The sequence below is a fragment of the Protopterus annectens genome, chromosome 2.part1 (genome assembly GCF_019279795.1).
Source record: "Protopterus annectens isolate FY-2018-M chromosome 2.part1, PAN1.0, whole genome shotgun sequence".
NCBI classification, from domain to species: domain Eukaryota; kingdom Metazoa; phylum Chordata; order Ceratodontiformes; family Protopteridae; genus Protopterus; species Protopterus annectens.
The window spans coordinates 468,389,716-468,406,903 of record NC_056729.1 but is presented as its reverse complement, the minus strand read 5'-3'; the positions used below and the strand labels follow the sequence as shown (position 1 = coordinate 468,406,903).

Below are 17,188 nucleotides of genomic sequence, written 5' to 3'. Positions count from 1 at the left end.
TCACAACTGTGGTGTTGTCTGTAAAAACCTTAGAAGTACTGGGGTCTTGGAGTGCAAGGAGGTCTGTAGAGCTTGTATCAGTGCATGCATCTCCTTCAGGTTGATGTGCTCTGAGACTGGGGCACCACTGAACTCTCAGAACCTGTTCATGTCCCCACAAGACATCTGAAGCAACTGTGTGTAATTCCCATTTTTGTATCTGCAACTTGAAGAGAAGGCCTGGGTTGAGGCTCATCTGTGATATCCACCACTTGATTTCTTTCTTTAAACAGGGGAGAAGAGCTATCTGCGGGTCCAAAAGATGGGAGTGCTGAGATCAAATGGATTTCAAGTACCGCTGGATCTTTCTCATGTGGAGCCTGGCTAAGGAGACCAAAGGCATGGTAGCAGCTAAGAATCTTAGGGCCATCAGAAAATCTCTTGCGGTACACGTCTGAGGAGGTAGGAGAGAATGGAAGTAACTCTAGAGGCTCTGTACCTTTGTCTGGAGTTGGGAAAGCCTGCATGAGTTTGGTGTCCAGTATGCAGCCCAAGAAGATTAGGTCATGTATTGGCACCAGACTGGATTTTTTTAAAACTGATCATGAACCCCAGACAATGGAGTAGGGATGCAGCGAAGTTAAGATGCAGCAACAGGGTTTGTGGAGAGGATGCCTGTTTCAACGGTTTATCCAAATAAAAGAATATTTCAATTCCATGAGTCCTACAGAAAACACTGACTTGATCTAGACACTAAAGAGTCACAGGGAACACCAAGTCCAAAAGGCAAAGAAGAAAACTGAAAGTGTGATGAGCAAGCTGAAAACCTCAGGAATTTCCTGAAGAAAGGGTGCATCGGGATATGGAAGTAAGCGTCCTTTAGGTCCAAGGGCATCAGAAAAGTTTGGGAAATAATGACCGGTAGAAATGTTTTTGGGGACAGCATATTGAAAGATGGGACCTTGGGACAGACACAGTGAACAGATCCAGTATAGGTCTCCATTCTCCTTTTCCTGGAACACGGAAAAGTTCTGAATAGAACCATTTTACAACATACTGTTATGGCACAGGTTTTATAGTGCATAGGTTAAACAAGGTTTGGATGACAGCAGTCAGCAAAGCTCATCTGATTGTGAGGTAGAGAACGAATGCCCTTCAATGGAGGGACATCCTTCCAAGTCATTCTGTAACCAAGCTGAGCAATGGACAGGACTCATTTGTTTATAGTAATGAGCTTCTACGTTCTACTACAGATAAGGCAATTCTTTTGGATGGGAAAGATTGAGACTTGGTAGGGCAGAGGTTAGTCAGGCTGACCTGTCTGGGTAGGGTGGGCTCCCAAAGTTAGAATCTCTTTCTTGTTTGTCATGGAATTTTTTCCTTAGAATTTTCTTAGCCTTATGAATGGGACCAAGTTCCCGATAGGAAAAAAGTGGGCTTAGCAGGGCAGTTTGTCAGATATCTGAGAACTGAAGAAAGGAAAATTTGTCTGCAATGCGTCATTTTCTCCTCCTCTTGTTAAGTTTTAAACAAACTGGCTGCATTAGGGTTAAACATGACCCCATTCAAGGGAAATCAAGAAGTTTGGCTTAAATGTCCTCAGGAAATGGACTGAGTGTAGCCATCCATACCTTCTAACAGAACCTGAGAAAGGATGCTTCCACTGCATCACAGCTGCATTTGATGCTATGCTTGGTCACTTGTGACGCCCGAGTAACTACAGACATGGCTTGTTGCCAGTTACCTGGTCCTTCCATTGCAGCTACTACTTTGTTTAAATTGCCAAAGATAACAAATAATTTGTCATTTGATGCTATGCTTGGTCACTTGTGACGCCTGAGTAACTACAGACATGGCTTGTTGCCAGGTACCTGGTCCTTCCATTGCAGCTACTACTTTGTTTAAATTGCCAAAGATAGCAAATAATTTGTCATTTGGGTCTGACAGTTCAAAACTCTGAAGGCTAAAGTGTAGTAGTATATACCTTCTTTCCCAGTATATCCTATCCATTGTTCTGCAACCCTTAACTGAGGGAAAGGTAGCTTGTAGCAGGTAAGAACTTATAACACTTGTCTGTAGGCCTAGAGAAGGAAGAATCTGCCAAGTGTTTCTTGTAAAAGAACTTTAAATCTTCAGGCACCTTACAGAATCTATCAAGGTTTTGGAGGCAAGTGTCTGAATATCAGATGTGATGTAGATGCAACTGTATCAGGACAGGAGCAGGAGTGTGCACCTCTAACAGATTATATATTTTTTGCACTTCAGTAATTTATTTCCATTCCCATTCAAAGTACTTCATCATGTTACAAATGGTCTCCCTAAACGAATCCTCTAATAAGGGAATTTGGGGAAAGAAAATCATCATCAGAGGCTACTTGGTGTGAAAAATGCATCTGAGGGGAGTAAGCTAAGAAGTGCTAATCAGTGTGAGAATCCACCACCTCCTCTGCCATGGAAGATTCTAGATGCCTCTTTTGTGGGGTGACAGGAGCAGATGAAGAGAAAAATGGAAGCTTGAGTGCCGGTGTGACATTTACTTTGACAAAATACAGAGGTTCTGACCCCTGACTAACCTCCATAAGCAACCCTGGTATCTCCTTCACTAAAATTTGCAGTATAACCTCGAAGATAAATTGCACAGCGTTCCCCCTTTTCACCAGTATCAGAGACATCAGTTATTTCAGACATGTGAACCAGAGACACCATACTGGCTTCTGGTGGGGTTGTGGTAGTGGATATCTAAGCAGGCATCGGGTGTACTGAGAGTTATGAGACTTCAGTGAGTACATCCAAATCTGACTGGGTAGCCAGTGTTGGGCTTAGGCCTTTTCAGTTTATTCTTCGGTACAGACAGGACATCAGGGGTGCAAGGGTCCGCCATCTTAGCCTGGGCGAGGAGCTTAAAGTACTGGGTTTCTAAATACATACTTAGGGGGTAGAAAGTCACATTCACAGGATTTTGTGTATACAGGACTGGCAAATAGTACAATTTTTATAATCATGCTCTACACCTAAACAAAAGGAATCTGCTGATCACAATCACACTTTCCCCCTCTTAGCTGACATCTAAAATACTAAACAGCAATACAAAAAAAAAAAAAAAAAAAAAAAAAACAAGGTTCCTCAATGGGGCACCTTGAGCCATAGAAGGCCAGCAATACCAATAACCATGTGCTCGACAGACCGATGGGTACAGGACCTGCATTTGGACTGGCAGAGACTGTCTGAGGTTTTACACTCCTACGTCCGCTTAGGTACCCTTCATGATCATGGGCTTTGGTTATACATCAGACATATGGCTGTAAGGAAAGCTTAAATATCCTTATGATAATGGGTTTAGGTTATAGATCAGACATATGGTTGTAAGGAAGGTTAAGGCTTCACATGTCAGTACTTGGCCAACCATCGTTTGGGCCACTTTAAGCCTAGCCAATTACTTCAACTGAAAATCAAACCCTGCATCTTTTGCGTGTAAGGTAAACAATTTAACCATTATGCTATTCCCCAACCCAACCTTCCAGAATATTCTAACAGTGACCTAAGGAACGACATCTAGTGGAATGTGACATTCTTATAAGCAGGTGAGCATACATCAAAACGACTTGGCACACAAATTCGAACAAAGCCAAAATTAAGGGGGAAGTGACAGGACAAAGGTTCGAAATCGTGTGCAGATTTTAATTACTGCTCTTATAAACTTAAGTTGCTAGAATAAGGGGTTTGGCATTAGCATGCATTTTCTGAAGGATATGAAGTCTGAAACTTAAATGTTTGCCACTATTTTATGACTTTGACCCTCAAAGATTTGCCAGAAAACCACAAATTTTATAAGGAACAGTCCAAAAATACAAAACACAAATCTAGACAGTTCTGAAGTACGTTCTGCAGGCACAGAAAGGTGTGCTGACATGTTAAACGAAGAAGACATTCATACTTAACAGACTGAACAGGCTAAAGCTCTCTGACTCGTACAAAATGTGATGTAGTCATGAATGAGGATATACCAGTTGAATCAGCTAAATGGATGAGATATAAAAAAGCAATACTGGCTTTGAATAAAGTTAATAGGGGTGACCAAAATGCATCTCCCATAGGTGGGTGCGTACTTTCAAAGAAACTCTAAAATAAAACATCCAAAGGACACGTTAAATATGTAACATCTGAAGAACTTTGCAGGAAAAAAAAAAAACATTCACCATGTGTGTATCACAATCTCTCAGCCTTTTTGTCAAAAGCAGTGAAAAGTTCATTCTGTGGACATTAAATTTGCATTTCGGCAAGCTATGGAATCCTCCCTGAAGTTTGTGTCCATTTCCCATAGAGGAGAGATATGGGAAACAAATGTGGAAACTCAAGTGTCAACAGTCTGTAGATACATCACTCTATTAGAACAAAGTTAAGGCAGGAAGGAGAATTCCACAGGGGGTACCATTGCTGTGTTGCACCAGCTAAAGAAAAACAGTAATGTAATGTGGGCTTGACCACCACATGAATAACTTTGCATGGACAGGCTTAGAAAGGTTTGCCATTTCTGTTACTCTCTACCTCAAAAGCTACCTTTTAATGGAACATTTCTATAATGTGGGATTGAACTTGACTATTGCTGACAGAATGGTATTTGTACACCAAAATACCCCCCCCCAAAAGAACAAAACAAAAATAACTTCATTCTACTGCACTGGCGTGACAAGCAAGGGCAGTGTGCAGTGGGAAGCTCCCATTACCACAACTGCAACAAACTTATTTGGTCAAATGTAGGATAACGCAAGAGTTATCAGGAGAAAGTAGATCAGATGTCATTGCTGATTGCTTCCCGTTTGGCATCCACTGCAAAACATACTGCTGTGCAAACTACTAATCCAACAAGACTGCTTGGAAAATCCATTCTTCAAAAGAAAGCTGGAGAAGTATGAATCCCTGAAAGTTGATTTCCATCACTAAAAAAGTACAGTTGTGTACACACCATAAATGTAGATGTTAGAGTGTATTCACTGTTGCAGTCATCACATTTGGGTTATCTGCCTGCAGGTAGCCCTCAGCCAGCCTGAATATCAGAGTCTTGGATTCCTGCATCGGATGCTCTCTCTTCTTCCATGTCTGGTCGTCAGGGGTATAAAACATGCAGCCAACACCATTACATCAGGTTTTTTTTGCCCCAGACGTCAGGTGCCCCCACAATGGGAAGCAATTATATGTTATGTTATCCCTCCAACAAAAAGCAAATACACCAGAAAGCTTAAATACACCAAACAAGAAGGAAAGGTAGAGCCAAGAGAAGTCAGGGATCTGGAGGGAGGGTAACCAGGACTGCAACAGTGAATACACTCGAACATCTACATTTATGGTAAGTGTACACAACTGTACTATGTTCTTCGTGTTTCACTGTTGCAGTCATCACATTTGGATTGATTCCCAAAGCTAAGGAAGGGAGGAGGAAGTTGGAGAGCATTAGGGCCAGCTATTAAGCCCTGCAAGACTGCAGTGGCAAAACCAGCTCTGGATTTAGAAAAAGGCATGTGGTAATGCTTGGTGAAGGTATGTACAGAGCTCCAGGTAGCAGCTTCTAGGATGTCCCTGGTAAGGACACCTCTGTGAAAGGCTGTAGAGGTAGATGCAGCCCTGGAGGAATGTGATCTTATCCCCTGTGGGGTAGGTTTTTCCATGGTGCTTATAGCAGAAATTAATGCAATGGGCTAGCCACTTAGAAATGGTTTGCTTTGAAATGGCCTTCCCCTCTGCCCTTCCAGCAAAGACAACTAGCAGCTGTTCAGATTTCTGAGGGGCTTAGTCCTGTCCAAATAAAATTTGAGTTGTCTGTGCACGTCCAAAGAGTGCAGTATTCTTTCGCCTTTGTTTTGTGGATTCGGGAAAAAGGTAGGCAAATGAAAGGACTGATTAAGGGCCACACTAGACACCACCTTGGGCATAAAGGAAGGATTGGTACTGAGGGAAACCCTGTCTGCATGGAAGGTAATGAAGAGCTCCATTGCCACGAGGGCCTGTAATTCAGACACTCTTCTTGCCGAAGTGATGCTTGAAGGAAAGGAATTTCAACTCTGCAGTTGCAGCTGGCTCAAAAGGAGAGAGAGTGAGCTTTTCCAATACAAAGTTAAGGTCCCATGCTGGAGTAGGGGCTCTCCTGGAGGGGTCTTAAATTTTTGGCCCCTCTGAGGAATTATTTAGCAGGGGGTGAGAAAAGAGGGGTGGGTTCATTATTATAATGTGCTGAAATGGCAGAGACATGAATTTTAATAGACGAGAAGGATAGGCCATTGTGGAACATTTCTGTTAAGTACTGAAGAATATGAGGTAAGTTGGGCTCAAGGAATTAGCCAGGCTGCACGGTTCAGGCTTTGAAGCTGAGGGTGCAGGATCTGGCCTGCCTGCTGGGACAGCAGGGAAGGGGTCTGAGGCAGGTGCCATGGTTCCAGCAGTGTCATACTGTGCAAGAGGGGGTACCAGTGCTGGCATGGCCAGTCTGGTGCAATCAGTATTGTCCTTGGCTTGTCCTGTTTGATCTTTAGCAGAACCTTTGAGAGGAGAGGCAGAGGGGGAAAGGCATAAACAGAGAGGTTTTCCCAGGTAAAGGACAGGGCATCTACTTTCCAAGCTTGACTGTGGGAAGTCCTTGTGCAGAATTTGTCTAATTGGTAGTTCTGTGGGGAGGCAAACTGGTATATCTCTGGGGTCCCCCATTTGTTCCTCAAGAGGTTGAATATTTTTGGTTCCAGTTTCCATTCGTGTGGGTCCATGAAATTTCCGCTTAGGTCTGCTAGTGAATTTAGCTTGCCTGGTAGGAATGGAGCTTGTAGGTGCACTTGGTAGCTCAAGGCTGTGTTCCACAGAGTCGTGGCTAGTCTGCAGAGAGGGTACGAGTGGGTTCCTCCCCTGCTTGCTTATGTACCACATAACTGTGGTGTTGTCGGTCTTTACCAATAATTGTCCTGGAAGAATGTGGTCCTTGAAGGCTGTCAGGGAATTCTGTAGAGCTAACATTTCTTTTTGGTTGATATGCAGGTGAATCTGTCTAGGGTTCCTTTCGCCCTGAATGCACTTCCCTGCCAAGTGAGCCCCCCATGCATAGTCTGATGCGGCTGTTAGGGTTTGGGTGGCAGGGGGTAGAGTGAAAGGGAGCCCCTTGTTGTGGTAGCAGGCCTCTGCCCACCAAAGGAACTCTGTCCTTATACAAGGAATGATAGGAATCATTGATTCCAGGTCCTGAGAATGTTGACACCATAGGCTTTTTAGATACAATTGCAGTTTCCTCATATGCAGTCTTGCATATGGAATTAGTAGAATGCAAGAGGCCATGAACCCCACGGCTTGCAGATAGCTGGGTCTTTGTGGCCAGTAATTTGAAGCAGGTTGTCAAACTTGTTTCTCTGGAGTGAGGAAAGCCATCTGGGAAATTGTGTTCAAGCTTGTTCCCATGAATGCAATTTGTTGGCAGGGTACTAGGTGAGATTTCTTTTCGTTTATGATTGAGTTTAGAAGTTTCTTTACGAATGCCAGATGTTTTAATAGCAATTCCTGGCTTTCTGCCTGAATCAGACAATCGTCCAAGTATGGGTATATCTGAATATTTCTCTGCCTGCAAAATGCAATGGCTGGAGCTAGACACTTTGTGAATACCCTGGGTGCAGTAGATAAGCCAAAGGGAAGTGCAGAGAACTCAAAGTGCATGGAGCCTGCCCTGAAGCATAGGTATTTCATGCAAGATTCCCTTATTGGAATGTGCAGGTAAGCTTCCTTTAAGTCTAAGGTTGCCAACCAGGCATCTGATTTATGGTATTTGGAAGACAGCCTTTATTGGTACCGAACCGTACTACCTTTTGTGGATATCATAGGAAGCAGCTGTTGAAGTGTTAGCATCTTGAATTTTGGGATTACCAAAAAAGTGTTTAGAATAGAGAGGTCCAGGATAGGATGCCAGGAGCAGTCTTTTCTGGGTACCAGGAAAAGTCTTGAATAAAAACCTTGTCCCCTTTCTTCTGCTGGGACAGGTTGAATAGCTCTGATACTTAAAAGAGTAAGAACCAACCTGCTGTTGAGCCTCTGCCCACTGATTTGGGGGTAGGTCTGGCCAACTGTTTGGGGTTGGTAGGGTGTGGAAGAGGAATCTGTATCCTTGGGAAACTATATTCAAAACCCATTTGTCCTGGGTAATGAGTTCCCAGTTTTTTGCATGCAGGGCGAGCTTTCCTCCTAAAGGAGCAGGCAGCTGAGCAGGGCTCGGAAGGGTTAAGGTTAAGTCATTGTGTGCCATTTTCCCGTAGGGGGGTGTAGTACTACTCCCTGCTTTGTAAGTGGGAGCCCCTCACTGCTTAGGCCTGTGACTAACCTGAAACTGTAACCTAGGTGGTCTGCTGGTCCTGGGTTTGGACTGAGAAGGCCTGAAAGAGGCTGGAAAGGACCAATTCTTTGAAGGACAATGCCTACTAAATCTGGGGGGCTGTACTTGCAGGAAACGTAACTGTTTGCACAGATTTAGCTTTTTCCATCTTTTTGAGGACGACTTCTGCTTTGTTGCCAAACAGGTGGCCTTGGTTTAAGGGAGCATCCAGTAATTTAGCTTTAACATGATCTGGCAAGTTTTGCTCCTTAAGCCAAGCAAACCTTTTAAGTACAGACCTAGTGACAGCAGCCCTGCAAGATGCTTCTAAAGAGTCAAAACTATATTGCAAAGTATGTTTACCAACTTGTTCTGCAGAATGCATTAAATCCTGTAGTAATTCTTTATGTTCAGCACAGTTAGGAATCAACATCATTTTCTGTTTAAGTAGTCCCATAATATGCTGCTGGTACTTTAACATATGAAATGGCAATTAAAAGCCCTAATGGCCAAAGTAGCAGAAGCATATACCTTCTTACCCAATCTGTCCAAGGCTCTAGAATCTCTATCAGAAGGGGTAGGGATTTTGGCAGCAGTAGCCTTAATGCCTTTTGGTCCTTGGGAAATGGTCTCTGGATCCGCAGTAGGATTCTTGAAGAGGAACTTGTGAGAGTCAGGTACTCTAATACCGGACAGGTTTTCTGGGAGATGGAGGTAAAGTGTCTGTGGAAAGGCTAGATTCCAAGAAAGCATCATCCACAATGTCCAGAACAGGCGGGATAGCTAAAGGCCTGTGTTGAGGGAGGAGTAAGGATTCCCTAAGCCTCTTTTTGGAGTCACAGTAATCCTGGCTTTCCAAGTGGAAATGCTCCCTAAGAGTGTGCAAGGTTTCACGAAAAGAAAAATCTTCTGGAGGGGAAGCAGAGGGAATGGAGTCCTCTGTAACAGAACCCTCATAGGTAGATAGGGGCAAATCCTGGTAATCAGAAGAAACAGAAATATCAGAATCCTGATCAGAAGAATCAGAAGGAAAATCAGTTCTAGGTCTCTTAGAGGGGGAAGGCTGGCTTCCCCTAATTAAGGTAATAAGGTCTTCAAGCCACTCTAAGCATTTGTTTTTTAGGCATATGGGCCTGAGCATGCGGTTTGTATGTTGGTTTTCTAAGCGTGGGTCGAGTTTTAGGCCTGGATGAAGAAGATGGCGTCGGTTTAAAATGCAAGTATGTAGGCCTGAATACACCTTCAGAAGCCGGAGCCTGCACAGCAGCTCCAGACCCATCCAAGGTAGAGAAATCCGCAGGTTCCATAGTTGAGAAGCATCTCCCGGCATACCGGACTCCGAATGGGTCTCAGTAGAGGCCTGTGAATCTGAAGTAGCGGGTATCAGGGGCTGTGAAAGCACCTCACGGAGTACCGGCGGACTGGCAAGTAGCTTAACGGAAATGTGGTCAGCAGTTTTGGACCTATGCGGTCTGTCTGTATCCTTACGTTTTTTTTTGGAATATTGGTAGTCTGATGGCTTACCGAAGCCATTTCTGGATAGTTATACCAAGTACCAAAATAATTTGCTGTAAATATAGACAGACGATGAATTTAGTTCGGGGGTTGAACAAAGCACAAAACAGACAGCGAGGGACGTCGTGGTCTGGGCCTAAGCAAGGAATGCAGTATGAATAAAAATCTTTGAGGTATTTGCTTTCCACATGTAATACAATTATTAACTTTTACTGACATCAGTTACAAGCAAGTAAAATGATCCCCAATGTGGTACTTAGCTGTTCTGAAGTCTTCGGTTCTGAAACTCGAAAGCAAAAATTTCCAGGAGTCAGCCGGCCGGCACTTGCGAGCTGCTTCTGCTTCGGGCGCTGTGCGGCAAGAAAGACTGATGTAATGGCGTTGGCTGCATGTTTTATACCCCTGACAACCTGACATCATGGAAGAAGAGACAGCATCCGACACAGGAATCCAAGACTCTGGTATTGAGGCCGGCTGAGGGCTACCTGCAGGCAGATAACCCAAATGTGATGACTGCAATAGTGAAACATGAAGAACATCTATCTGATGGTGGTAACAATCAAGGGGTAACACTGACTTTTTGACGGGACAGGAAAATTCTCATCTTTTTGCTGGCAGTCAAAAAGCATTACAACAATGATTTGCAGTACCATCGTACAACTCTCGCTACATTACACAGCCCTGACAATGCACTGTAATTATGCTCCATTTTAAATTCACAACCGGTGACCCAACATACAACACCCTTTAGATTACCAGGGTTACTAAACAGAGAACTAACTCTACAAACTCTTGTCACAGAAAGAAGGCTTCACACCAACAGTGCAATAAAAGAACTCAATCAAAACCAGAGTCTGCAGTATCCCATGGTCAAATACAAAAAAGCAGCTGGAACAATTTTACAGAAGGGGAGCTTCTACAATTAGGGCTTCTGAAGGCACTTCAAGACCCCAGAAAGAGGAGAAATTAAGACTGCAGTTACTCCCTTTGTTTTGTAATAAACTCATTGCATCATCAACTTTATGACAGATTTTCAGCACCACTTGCCTTTATGGCAATGACTGTTTCTACAGTTGTTTAGACTGTGAACTGTGTATGCACATCTCTGTGGAACTGCCTTTGCATCACAGACATTCAAGAGAGTAAATTCCAAACATCTGGAAAACTCTTTTCCCCACACTCACCACTGCCCTGCCCCTGGTCAGTGGTTCCTCTTATAGTCACCCAAGTAGCCCATTCACGCCCATAAATGGTGAGAGCTAGGCATCCATAGACTAAAAGGTTTACAGCCCATTAATTCCTGACCATGAGTCCTTACTACATCATTCATTCCCACTCTGGCAAAAGCTAAGCTGTAGAAGCGGGACACCTTTTAAATCCAAAGGAACTACCTACTCTTGTTCTGCAAATTTCTCCACATGCCTGGCTAGCAGTTCCTGTAAGTGGAATGCACTGTGGACTCTCCCTTGCCTCTGCAATGGGTACAAGCAGATAACCACAGCTGGTGCCAGGAAATTGTGCTGTATATGTCAATGCCCCAAATGTGAACTTTGCCCACCCATTCCCGAGAAAGGGAAGTGGGCACTTCTTCATTCCTCTTTCTCCTTTCAAGCTTCATCAGGCACTTGAGCTGCTAATCAAACTTGAGCCACATGGGTCACAGTATCCCGCTACTCCACCACAACTGTCCTGGAAACTAACTTGTTTAGTCCTGTTTTACTGAGGAGACCTTGGAAATTAAGAAAGCTTGAGAGAGGTGGTCTCAGCTTCATAAACACAGCATATGACAACTGCACAGTAATAAAACCATCAACAAGCCACATACAGTAGTGCTGTGTGCAAACAATGATCCAAGTGGCCACAAGGAGAATGCCTTCAAAAAGGCTTCACTTGACTAACATGCAACAACTAGGCTCCCCAGATGCATCCCAATTCATCTATGCAGTTTAAAGTGTCAAAGCCATTCACAACATTCACATCAGGACAAAGTAAGGCCAGCTCACAAAACCTACTGCTGTGGTCTTTAACCTCTACAAAGAAAGTACACATGGCTTTTGAGATATCTTTCTGTTCCAGAGCTTTTACTGGTCTCCTTGGGTAACCTAGCTTGGCTTGCTAACTACTTGCATAGTAACACTTACAATATCAGAACTTACCTTGATTGAGTTGAGTTTGTTTATTCTTGGCCTGTAATTGTTTGGATCTCTTCTAAAGGTAATTTCAAGTTGTGACAAGAACTTATTCATTCCTGCCAACAATGTCTGAGGGCTGTAGAAGAAAAAGGAAAAAGTTACAAGATTGCAGGTAAAATTTTAGGAGATAAAAGAACATGTATCACAGTCCTTCAAAAACTTAAAAAGCTATAGTCTAACCAATTGTTCTTCCAAAAACTACACACCTACACACTTACTGCAGGGTTACATGCATGTTATTTCTAAGTGATACTATCTTAAACAGAGGATTTGGTTCCAATAATCCATCATTAAATATTGAAGATTTCCAGGAGAATTGGCAAAATTGTTCACCTTACAAGAAGGGACTTAAACCACCAACTCAAGAGACTTGTAATAGGAACAAGATGGTACATCAGTAATCAGAAAACCAAACACTACATTTTTGTGTGTTGGCTTTAATAAGCAGTGAAATCTATTGAAGGGTTTCAGATGCAATGCAGTACTTGCTTCTCTGGCTTTGCTCCCAGCTGGGTACCTTCTCTGTGGCATGTACATATTCTAACCTCAATCCAAATAGGGTTTTGCCAGGGTCTCTTCCTTTCGATACACAACAGACATGCAAGAAGGTAAGCCAATGCCCTGAAATGTCTGTGTGTGTGATTTGTATGGGTCCTACAACAGTTTAAAGTCTCACATGGACTGTCTCCTGCATTACCCCCCCCCCCCAAATGCGTGCATGCACAAAATGTGATTTCCCAAAATCCTGAAATGTCAAGGCAAGTACTGAAAGAAAAAGAATGTTAATGATTTGCAATTTTGGAGCCTTTTAGACACTGTCCCATTCCTTCATGGTTGCTGAATATAGCACCCCAGATGTTAAATGTGGAAGTGAAAGGTCAATCAACTGACATGACAGGCTGCGTGCATCTCTGTTTATTAGTTTTATACCCACAAGTAGGGGATACACAAAGTCTGACTTCGAAAATTCATTTATACAAGATAAACTGTAGCTGAGCTGTGAGATTGCAAAACAAATACAGAAGATAAAGGAGTTATTTCTAGATCAGCCACTCCATCTTAATCCAAAGAGGAACATACAAAAAAAGAACATTTGTTTAGGTAACTTACCACAACAGTAGATGCTTGAATAGATCAATGTTGCAGCATTCCTTACTTCTGCAACTTCTCCGCTAGGTGCCTTGTTCATTTGTTCAGTCTTCAAGAGTTGAGCTTCTTTCTCTTGGTGCAGTGTACTTAAGCCCCAAAGTACATCCTATTTGTGCACCTGACCATCTTCAGAGCCCTAAAAACTGATCCCCTACCAAGGTGGCAGGCAATTCCCCAAAGACTAGGTAGACTTCAGAAAAAAGCAGGCTTGATTAAAATCATTTCTCTCAGTCTCTACCTTGAGAAAAACCTTCTTATCTTTAAACAGAGGTGGAGGAAAAGAAGGAAGGAATAGTATAATTTAAGGAAGAAAGAAGAAGGGACCCACCAAAGTCGATATGTACATTGATAGGACCCTTTCTGGAGAGGAAGGTGGGTGAGAAATAGTATTGCAACAGTGCTCTGTTCTAACATATACAATTATAGTAGGTTACCTATGTAACTCTATTACACATTAGATACTTTTGCAGTATTCCTCACTTATGGGACTACTTTCAGAGCTTATGCAGAACGGGTAGTGGAAACAGAGGGGTGACCACTGCAATATGGCTTGTAGGATAGCTTTGACAAATTCAGCCCTCATTTTAGAACAAATGTCAAACTTGCAATGCTTAGAACAGTTGTGGACAGATGAACACTCGCAGCTTCTGAGATGGACTAGGAAACGTCTCTGTTTGAAAACTACATTAGTAGCAGTAACTCTGGTACTGTGAACCACTGCAATCCCCATCAGTTGCTCAACCTTGCTCAAACAGTTGATGTAGTGAGAGCACCACTTGACAAATAATTTCTTAAAATACCGGTCATCACCCTTTCCTTTCTGGCAGACACAAACTGTTCTGTTTTCCTAAAATCTGCTTTTGTCCCACTCAGGTAACATCTGAACTGTACCTGCACATCCAGGAAACACAGTATTCTTTTTTCCTTGTTGTTAGGGCTAGGAAAGGTAGGGAGCTGGAGAGTCTGTCTCAGAGTATACAGACACTACTTCAGGCAAGAATGAAGGGTCAGTTCTGAGTCCAAGTCTTTCTTTGTGAAAGACCACAAAAAGTGGTACACGCATGATGGCCTGAAAGAAGTTCTTACATTCTCTTTGCTGAAGTAAGACTATCTTCCACATCAGGAACTTAAAGGAGAGGAGACTGTTGGCTCAAAGGGGGCCTGAGTCAACCTTGCCAATATGCAATTAATGTGCCAAGGAGGTGCCAATGTCTAACTGACCTGATATGCAGTAGCCTCCCAAGGAATTACTTGGCAGGGAGCAGGTTTGCCAGAGGTAGATCCAATAACAAACATGCAGAAATGAGACAAAGATGAACTTTTTGTGCAAGCCAGTCTCATCTTTAGAAACTCTAAGGTACTGGAGGACCAGGAGCACTTCCAAACTGGATAGGTCCTGGCCTCTACCAGCACCAAGTAATGATCTTTTCCATTTGGATACACAAGATGTCCTAAGGGTAGGCTTTCAAGCTTCTCTGATATTAGACATGTTCTTAACAGTACTGGTGTTAAAAGTGCATCAGGATTCTATCATCCATACTGTGAAGATGCACTGTCTGTAGAGCTGCGATATAACAGGGACCTTTGCAATGCATCAGTCTACCTTGTGTGGTAGCAACTGGTGATGTTCTTCTCCCCTTTCCAAGATCAGAGAGAACCACTGCTGCCTGGGTTAGAATGGAGTTAACAGTATCCAGGATCTGCCCTTCCTCAACTTTTCCACCAACATGGAAATCAGGGGGATAGAAAGAAGGTATGAACATACCACCTTGACAAAGTTATGGAAAAGTCATCTGTTGACCAGGCCTCTCAGCAAGTCTTTCTTGAGCAAAACTGATCTGTGTGTCCATTTTCTGGGGATGCAAAGAGATTCATTCGAGGCACACCGCATCTGTGCACTACTGAAGAAAGACCTCCTGAGTGTAACCACCACTTGTGAAGATCAGTTTTTGTTTGGCTATTGTGCTCAGCACACAGGGGGGATATATAAACCTCTAAGAGATCATTTGTGTTGGATTGCCAGCCTCCAGGTAGTCACTGCTAGTCTGTAGAGTTGGTAAGATCTGGGTCACCCTCTGTCTGTTGCTGTACTGTATTACAGCGGTGCTGTCACCACTTGAAAGGTTCTTTCTGTTCACAGTTGGCTGAAGGCCCTTAAGCCCTAAATTGGAGCTAGCATTTCTTTGATGTTGATATGTCTACTCCTCTACAGGTAGGGATAAGTTGCTTGGACTGAGATACTGGGAAAATGCCTGCCTCCAAAGCAAAGTCTGTGGCATTTACTGCCTCTTGTACAAAACGGACTCCCCAAAGTTTTGACGTGGTCTGAGTGGTACACCACTAAAGTATTTGATGTAAATAGGACAGAAATCGCCTGGTCTAGTGGGTGCAATAGTTGACACTGCAGAGACCTCCGGTACCACAGGGTTTTTTTGCATGTGTAGCTTGACATGGAGAACCGTCAAAATGGTAGAAGCCATTAAGCCTAGGGCTCTAAGAAATTCCCCATCTGTGGCCATCTTCTGTATTCCACGTTCAAGAAGTATTGTTGGTAGTTTTCTACCTCCAGTGTGAGGAATGGCTTCTAGGCAGATGCTCCAGAAGGGATCCCAGGAAGACCACTGCATTACTTCTGGAGGTCGAGGATGAACCCCAAGTACTGTAACAGGTCTCTAGTGAAAACTAGATCCCTGAGCTTGTCTGTCAGGGCTGCCTGGCTCAGACAGTCATCCACATATAGAAAAAATATTGCATGCCATGCTATCTGTAGTGGGCTATGGCTGGGGCTAAACATATGAAAACTCTTAGGGCAGTGGTAAGCCGAAAGGTTAATAAGGTAAACAAATAGTGCCAACCCCAGCAAAGAATCAGAAAAAACATCTATGGCCTTTGCTGATGGAAATGCACAAGTGGGCATCTTTTAGGTCCTGGGTTACCAACTCTGGCTCTGAATGCAAAAGTAGGAGCAGTAATTGCAGAATTAATGTCCAGAACTCTGGGGCCATCAAGAAAGTGTTGCGTCTTCAGAAATCTAAAAATTGGCATCCAGGTGTCTTTTCCTGTGGATTAAGAACAGTCTGGAGTAAAACCACCTGCCCTGCTGAGGAAAAGGTACTTCCTCAAAGACCTACTGGGTGAGTAGGCATAAGACAATGGGGAGAATAAGATTCAGTAGAACTGAGCAAATGGCCAGAAAAAGCCCCTTTTTTTTTTTTTTTTTTTAAAAAGGAACCTGAGGAATATCTGAAAGAAGAGGTTGGGTGGACCACTGCAGCCTATAACCTTCTCTGATTATTTTTAACACCCAGGAGTCTGATATGATGCTTTTTTTTCAAATGGGAAGGTATAGGGAAAGTGTGCTTGCTACCTTGCAGAGGGCAGGAGAGGTGCTGGAGTGGAGAAGCACTAATCGTGGCTGCTCTCAGTTCTTACTGGGCCCTTACGGCCCCCCAGGTCTCCCTTTACTACACCCTGCCATCTTTTCTAGAACGGAGACTTTTCTCTGTTGCCTGGCACTACTGTTTACAGTAAAAAGGGACAGGTTTGCAGAGTAGTTCTTTTCATATCTGGGCATGGGGGAGTAAAAAGGCATTTTCACCCCTGTATAATTTTCATCCCTTTCTTCCATTTTCCTAAAATATTCAGAGATGGGCCAACCAAAACAGAAGATCCTTGAGAAGCAGGGCATTGATTAGTTGTGCTCTGACATCCTATGGTAAGGGTTGCAGCCTTAACACAGCATGTCATCTTATAACACAGACAGTGGCAGGAGCCCATGGTGCTGCATCTACAGCATCATATCCACTCTCTTCGGAATGGTTGGTTTCTTGGATAGCTGTCTGGGTTTTGCTGTAAGTTGAGTCAGATACTTCCCCAATCTTCTGGCTAATGTGGCCCAAAACAAGCAGAAGGAACTCAGTCCTATGAGGCTGGTAGTTTATATCCCTGAAGAACAAGGTGTCTTAAGTATAAACTTTCTTGCCATTTGCTGGTTTACTAGTTTGTCTGCAAAGGACGATGT

The 17,188-nt window shown here is 43.4% G+C and overlaps 1 protein-coding gene across 1 annotated transcript in view; it reads right to left on the bottom strand.

Annotated features, from left to right (window-relative positions):
* Positions 1 to 17,188, bottom strand: part of ABCE1 (ATP binding cassette subfamily E member 1) — a 1,045,252-nt gene that overhangs the window by 105,176 nt on the left and 922,888 nt on the right. The window contains exon 20 of the mRNA XM_044062259.1: positions 11,983 to 12,094. Within this exon, the coding sequence (XP_043918194.1) occupies positions 11,983 to 12,094 (112 nt within the window). The remainder of the gene's footprint in view (positions 1 to 11,982; positions 12,095 to 17,188) is intronic.